The 7531-nt window shown below is 37.4% G+C and overlaps 1 protein-coding gene across 1 annotated transcript; it reads right to left on the bottom strand.

Moving 5' to 3' along the window:
• Positions 1 to 840: 840 nt before the first annotated feature.
• On the bottom strand, positions 841 to 1277 carry LOC111449779 (14 kDa proline-rich protein DC2.15-like). Its single transcript, XM_023089820.1, has one exon. It carries the CDS (start codon positions 1261 to 1263, stop codon positions 856 to 858), a length of 408 nt encoding a protein of 135 aa, XP_022945588.1. The 5' UTR covers positions 1264 to 1277; the 3' UTR covers positions 841 to 855.
• Positions 1278 to 7531: the final 6254 nt, after the last annotated feature.

Below are 7531 nucleotides of genomic sequence, written 5' to 3'. Positions count from 1 at the left end.
TAATAATCCTCTTCCTCGTTTAAAATAGTAAATTCTTATACGACGGTTTAAATATTCTTATAAATTTTTCAAAAGTTTCCATACCCTACGAGATATCACGTCGAATTGGAAAAGAGAACAAAACATTTCTTAAAATAATATGAAAACATGTCTGACAGACACATTTTAAAACAGTGAGACTGACGACGATACGTAATGGGCCAAAGTAGATAATCCCTGCTAACGGGAGCTTAGGCTATTACAAATGGTATCAGAGCCAGACACCGAGCGGTATGCCAACAAAGACGCTGGCCCCTAAGGGGGTGGATTGTGAGATCCCACGTCAGTTGGAGAGGAGAACGAAGCATTCTTTATAGGAATGTGAAAACCTCTCCCTAACAAACATGTTTTAAAATCGTAAGGCTCACGACGATACATAACGAGTCAAAACAAATAATATCTACTAGCCGTGTACTTGGACTGTTACACTGACATCCATATTTTCATTAAATTGAGGTCTCTATATTTTTCGTCAACATGGTCATTTAAAACTTGAGTGTTAATATTACTCTTTTTAATATTTCGTCATGAAAAATTTGAAGTTAAAGGTTTTTTATGATTTCATACAAGTAACACAGGTGAAACAAGATTTGAGGTTTCAAACATATGTATCGTCAAATTTGTAATAAGACACAAGAGAACAGACAAACATATACATCGTCATGCATTGTAATGAAACTATAAAAAGATGGTGGAATTCTGAGAAGATTTCCAAACCCATCATAACACGACGTACGACCAAACTGATTATTTAAACACGATATTGAAATGGAAAATTGAAGAAGAAACTAGAAAGGAAAATGTAAGGATTTGGTTTCAAGTAGGGCATTGGAAGCCAGACGGAACCTTCTTTCCACAGTAGTTCAAAAGCAAGCTGAGGGAAACTGAGAGGTCAATCTGGAGACCCAACGCTTTGGCCTTCACCGCAGTGCAAAGGCACACAGCAGCTTCCAGGTCAACAAGGCCTTGGATTAGGGTGCAGCATGGGGATTTTGGTGGTGAGCCGATCACTATGTGCACTAGACCGTCCAGCAAGTCGGCACAAACGCCGAACTTGAGGGTGTCCCTGGGGCACTTGAGGAGTGATGGTGGCTGCCTTGAAGGGGTGGGCTTGTGGGGCTTGGGTGGCGGCGGTGGGCAAGGGACATAGGTGGAGCTGACCATAGTGAAGAAGAGGAGGTTGAGGAGGAGGAGGGCAATGGGTGAAGAGAGCTTGGAAGCCATTGGTGGAGAGATATTGAAGGGTTTCTAGGTTTGTGCGATGGCTTGTGAAGAATTATGAGAAGGGTTAGGGTTTTTATAGATGAGGTTTGGGAATTTGTTGTATTTTAAGACAAAAATTCCTTGTAAATTGCTGGATACAAAACACCCAACTTTTTCATTTACCTTATTAAATTTTAAGGAATTGATTTGAGAGATATGGGTTTTCAATTAGTTTGTCTGTTTCTAAAATATTTTAAAAATGTCAAATGGCCTGCAAAATAGACCAAGTGATGTTTGATAATAAGATATCAAATATTTTTAAAATAAATTACTGTGGTACGTATGGTTGGAAAATAATATTTGATAGAAGCCGTTCAAGACAAGTGGGTAATAGATGATATTCTAGAAATTATTTTTAGCACAATAATGGGTAACAAATTATTTTTAGACAAGTGGGAAAATAATTATTTTACTGTGGTTGTCATGGCTTTCTAACGCTGCATGGGTAACAAATTTTGATTTGTTAACTTATTTGATTCGGTGGTGTGTTTCTCGTATTTTATTTTTTATTCACTCATTCCCATTAAGGTTTAGCTTCTCCTTTAGTCTCAAGTTAATGTTTTATGTAACGATCCTAAATTTCTACATACTCATAGTCGCTACTAAGTCTCATGCTTGTCTCTTAAATGCGGAATATAGCTCTTAGATACTCATCATAAATAACGAAAAATTTAACACACATTCAGAACACATTTTCGGTCTTACGTGTTTCAAAACATAACGTTGGAATTTAAAATAAAAAAAAAAAGACAATTACAAATGAAATAATTTAAATAATGAAATAAAAGCGTTCTATACTGACCTAAGACTAAGAATTTAAACATGCAGCTACCCTATGCACGTGCCACAGTATCTATTTTCGATGTCGTCGTCGTCCGTACATGGGCATCTTGTCTTTACCTGAAAAATGATATGTGGCACACGGCCTGAGTATTTCGAAAAATACTCAGTAAGTCACCCACTATAGGGGTCATGCTGAGGCAAACACATGCAACATGCTCTTGGGATCGAGCTCTAGCGCATCTAGGAGTGACCTCCAATCTCGAACAAATTGGATGTGTAGTACTTCTTTACCCACGACCCACACATGCGAGTGTGAATCTGTAATAACCCGAAATTTTCTACTTAATTTAATGTCGCTACTGTATACGTACCATAAACATTGAATGCGGAAAATTTCATTTAAATTCCACAAAACATATCCTTTATCTTAAAACACAGCCATGGACTTGCGTGTTTTGAAAACATCTTTAAAACGACGAGACAAAAGACACGAAATAAAATAAATATGCGTTTAAGTTTAAAACATTCTACTCTAGCCTAAATCTAAGAAAATAAATACCACTATTCTATGCATGTGCACTGGTCTCGAGTTGCGATGCCGTCGTCAGCCGTACATGAATGCCTTGCCTTAACCTGTAAAATGTAGTAGCACATTGTTTGAGTATTTAAAGAAATACTTGGTAAGTGACCCCACTATTGGGGTTAAATGCAACAATCACATGCAATGAAATGATGGGCTTATCTTTCATTTCGTTTCGTTTTCCCTATGGTGCTGTCCTAACGGATATTTTGGACGTGTACCATATACTCTACACACAGCCCATACGTGCGAGTATGGGCTCACCAGCTAGTTCGCAGACCGCTGGGCCACTTTCCTTATCCGGTGGGCATACTCTAGGAGCCCCTTAGGCCGGACACCCGCTAGAACTAGTTGTTAGATTATGGAGCCTGATGTTTATTTATAGCTTGGTCAAAGGTTATATCTGGTAAAGCTATATTTGGTAAAGCTATATCCGATAAAGCTATATATAGTAAATAGTTATATATAGTAGATGGTTAAATGGGGTAAAGCTATATATAGTAAATAGCTATATATAATAGATGGCTAAATCTGGAAAAGCTATATAGAGTAAACTAAACCATATATATATCCTGTCCAGTAGAGCTTTGAGATGTACTTTCTATTCTCTGTACTCTCTCTTGTTGTACATACCTGAAGTCATCAATAAAAAAATCCTTTTAGCCAGAGTTCTCCTTGCAATTTTCTCTATCCCATAGATCGAGCGTGTGCGTTGTTGTGCGATCCTAACAACTGGTATCAGAGCTAGGCAAAATTCACCACGATCTATGAAGATGGAAAGTTCAAATATTGGAATTGAGAAGTTCGATGGATCTGATTTTGGTTTCTGAAAGATGCAAATTGAAGATTATCTGTACCAGAAAGATTTTCACGAACCTTTGTTGGGGGTGAAGCCGGATACCATGACCACCGAACAGTGGAAACTCAAGGATCGACAAGCCTTGGGGCTTATCTGGTTGACGCTATCCAGAAACGTGGCGTTCAACATTATCAAGGAGAAGACAACATCAAATCCGATGAAGGCGCTGTCGAATATGTACGAAAAACCGTCGGCTATGAACAAGGTGTATTTGATGCGTAGATTGTCCAATCTACAGATGTCTGAAGGTGGATGTGTTGCTGATCATATAAATGAATTCAATATGATCATAAGTCAACTGAGTTCGGTGGAAATTAATTTTGAAGATGATATTAAAGCGTTGAATTTGATGTCATCCTTTCCCGAGTCATGGGATACTTTTGTTGCCGCAATCAGCAGCTCTCAAGGATCTGATAAACTAAAGTTTGGTAAAATTCGAGATGTAGTTCTCAGCGAAAGTATTCGCAAACAAGAAACTGGAGATTCATCAGGCAATGCTCTCAGTGTTGATCGAAGGGGAAGAAGTAAACCGAAGGGCCCAAACAAAGCGCAATCAAAATCAAAGAACCGAGAAAAATCTCCAAATAAACCAAACGTAACGTGTTGGAATTGTGGAGAAAAATGTCACTTTCGGACAGGTTGTAAAAGACCAAAGAGGAAGCAGAATCACAAATCTGGAGATGATGATGATTCTATAAATACAGCAGAAGACATTGAGGATGCTCTAATTCTCAGTGCGGACAGTTCGATTGAATTCTGGATTTTAGATTCAGGTGCATCTTTTCATTCGTCTCCAAATAAAGAGTTGTTTCGGAATTTCTAGTCTGAAAATTTGGAGAAGGTGTATCTTGCCGACAACAAAGATTTGGAGATTAAAGAAAAAGGAGATGTCTGCATAAAAACTTCGGCAGAAAATTAGTGGACATTAAAGGATGTCAGGTATATTCCTGCTCTCAAAAGGAACTTGATCTCTATTGGTCAGTTGGATAGCACAGGTTATGCAACAAAGTTAGGGAAGGGTTCGTGGAAGATTATGAACGGTGCTACGGTAGTAGCACGTGGCTCAAAATCTGGAACCCTATACACCATTGCAGGGTGTATGAACATAGCTGCTGTTGCTGAGAGTGCTTCAAATTCAAGTCTACAGCACAATAGACTTGAACCTATGAGCGGAAAGGAATGAAGAGGCTAGCTGCGAAAGGAGTTTTAGAAGGTCTGAAATCCATTGATGTGGTTCGTTGTGAGAACTACGTTATGAGCAAGCAGAAACGAGTTAGCTTCACAAGGACCGTCAGAGAATTGAAGAAAGTGCGGTTGGAAATGGAACCAGATGTGGAGCAAGGTTCCAAGACCACAAAACAAGTGGGAGTTGAGCTTGAGTTGCACGGAAACTCACCTAGTGATGTTGTAGCAAATACTCAAGAAACTCGTGAGACTACTGCTGAGGAACCAGATATGGAGCAAGGTTCCAAGACAACAAAGCAAGTGGGAGTTGAGGTTGAGTTGCGGAAAAAATCACCAAGTGATCTTGTAACATATACTCAACAAACTCCTGAGGTTGTTGCGGAAGAATCAGCAGTGGAGCAAGTGACACTTGAACTGGTGTTGAGAAAATCATCCTGTACTATCAGAGTACCAGATATGCATGTACCTTCATTACACTATCTGTTGCTGATGAAAGAGAACCATAACCCTTTGATGAGACCCTACAATTGGAGGATACAACCAAGTGGGAGCAAGCCGTGGATGATGAGACGTCTAGGCTTCAAAAATGCGTTGTACTGAGGCTGAGTACATGGCAATGGTTGAAGCTGAAAAGAAGACGATATGGATGATTGACTATCTGAAAGAATGGGCAAGAAGTAGCATGAAGATATTCTTTACAGAGATAGTCAGAGTGTCAAACAGTTGGCGAAGGAACCTGGTCTATCATTTAAGGAGAAAACACAGAAGACGATACCATTTCACTCGCAGGTTAGTGAAAGATGGTGATGTGTTTGGAGAAGATAGAGGGTGCAAAGAATCCAGCAAACATGTTGACAAAATGTGTTGATGTTGGAATATTGAGGTTGTGCAAAGCCTCAATTGATATGGTGCCATGAAGACCATGAAGATGCTCATGGTCGTTTGAGAATGAAATTCTTGGTTGACTAGATCATTCTCCAAATGGGAGAATTATTAGGTTATGGAGCCTAATGCTTATATAACGTAAACACTGCGTAGTCATATCGTCTTCTAACTTATCATAGCCTTAACGTTCTTATACCTATCACAGACATATCATTACGTGAACGTACCTTAGTCATATCATCACAAGAACGTAACCTAACGCTATCGTTCTATCAATCCTAAGCTATCTTTCTATCAATCTATCACAACCTATCCCTTTCTACCCGTAACCTAACCATATTCTTTCATCAATCTCTCTTATCCATATCACTCCAGTATGTAACCTAACCTTAACGTTTCATGAATGTATTTTACTCCTATCGTTACATTTCGTTTGGTGGATCCTTCTCATATCCTATCTCAAGCATATCATTGAACACATCGTACCGTAATTATTATCAAACAATTCACATATTATAACATATACATAACAAATAAGAAGCATATCGATCCACAGACAATTCACACATATCAATATATATGACACATGCAAAACCATGGGGCATGTGTCAACAACAAATATAACCATGTCGATAGTAAGGTCACTTACCTGGCTAACTTAAGTCGTTGTCACAAATATATCTTTCTGGCCCAAGGATTGGTTGAGGAGTTATAATTCTGGGAAGGGATGGTTAGTGGAAAGAAGTGGGGAAATGTTGTTTTATTTTGTTTATTTATTTATTTATTATTATTATCTTAACCATTTTTTTTATAATTATTTTTTATTTGTTTATTTATTTTTGGGCTATTACAGAATCCTTCGGGCGCTCGCTTGGACCCTCTAATCAAGCTAATTTGTAACGACGTTTGGAAGTCAGCGGAACCCCATAGTGTCATGTACTATTCAAACTTGATAGATTGGCTAATTATCATAGGTTTAATGTATGGAGAACAATTGCGAGTATAAAATATTTATTTGGCTTTTTTTCTTGAGGCTTCAACTCTAGCCGAGAAAGCAGAGACTTAAAATATAAATATATCTAAGAATAGCTCAACAATCCTCACATTTGTGTAGATCAAGGTAGGTCTTAAACAAAGATACTCTAATTTTCCATACGTTCATAACTTCGCCTACGAAATGGCTTTAATGTTGGCTTGGTTGAATGACTTGTATGATTTAAAATGACAAATTTTTCATGATTTTTTGATGTGTTTTATGTTATGTACTATAATATGATTATGTCATGTTATGGAACTATGTTGTGATATTAATATTGTATGATGCACGAACCTCCACATCTTACACTACATAAACTACGATATCATGTCCGTCGTGATATTATGCACGCTCCTTTCCCTCCATAGCTTCTGCCAATGTGAGTGCAAGCTAGCCCAACAAGTAGACTTAGAGGATACGTATACAAGTCTGCTAGGTGGATCTATGTGTGCATGTGTAGAGAAATATTACACATTCAACTCTATCCAGATTGAAAAATAGAGATCGTTGCATGTATTTGCATTTTCCGACCGCAACAGTGTGATTATTTACTGAGTATTTTTTAAATTATCGAACAAAGTGCTATTTTTTTCAGGTGAAGGTAAGACAACCATGTAGTGTCACTATGTAGCCTATGAGAAGGAAGTTATGATAGTTGCATTTTCTATTCAAGTTATAGCCCTTTGGTTAGATATTAAAATTAGTTACTTAACATTAATGTTTAAAATGTTAATGTTAGACAAAAAAATATCGTAGTCTCGATTTTATGGGAATGTCAATGTCAATAGATAAATTTGAAAAAAAATATATAAAACAAAAATAATAATAAATTATATGAATAAAAAAACCTATTTTATGATTTTAAATATATTAAAATACATACTATTAACTCGAGATAAAA

Source organism: Cucurbita moschata, unplaced genomic scaffold (genome assembly GCF_002738365.1).
Source record: "Cucurbita moschata cultivar Rifu unplaced genomic scaffold, Cmos_1.0 Cmo_Scf00001, whole genome shotgun sequence".
Classification (NCBI taxonomy): Eukaryota; Viridiplantae; Streptophyta; class Magnoliopsida; order Cucurbitales; family Cucurbitaceae; genus Cucurbita; species Cucurbita moschata.
This window is presented reverse-complemented; position numbering and strand designations above follow the sequence as displayed.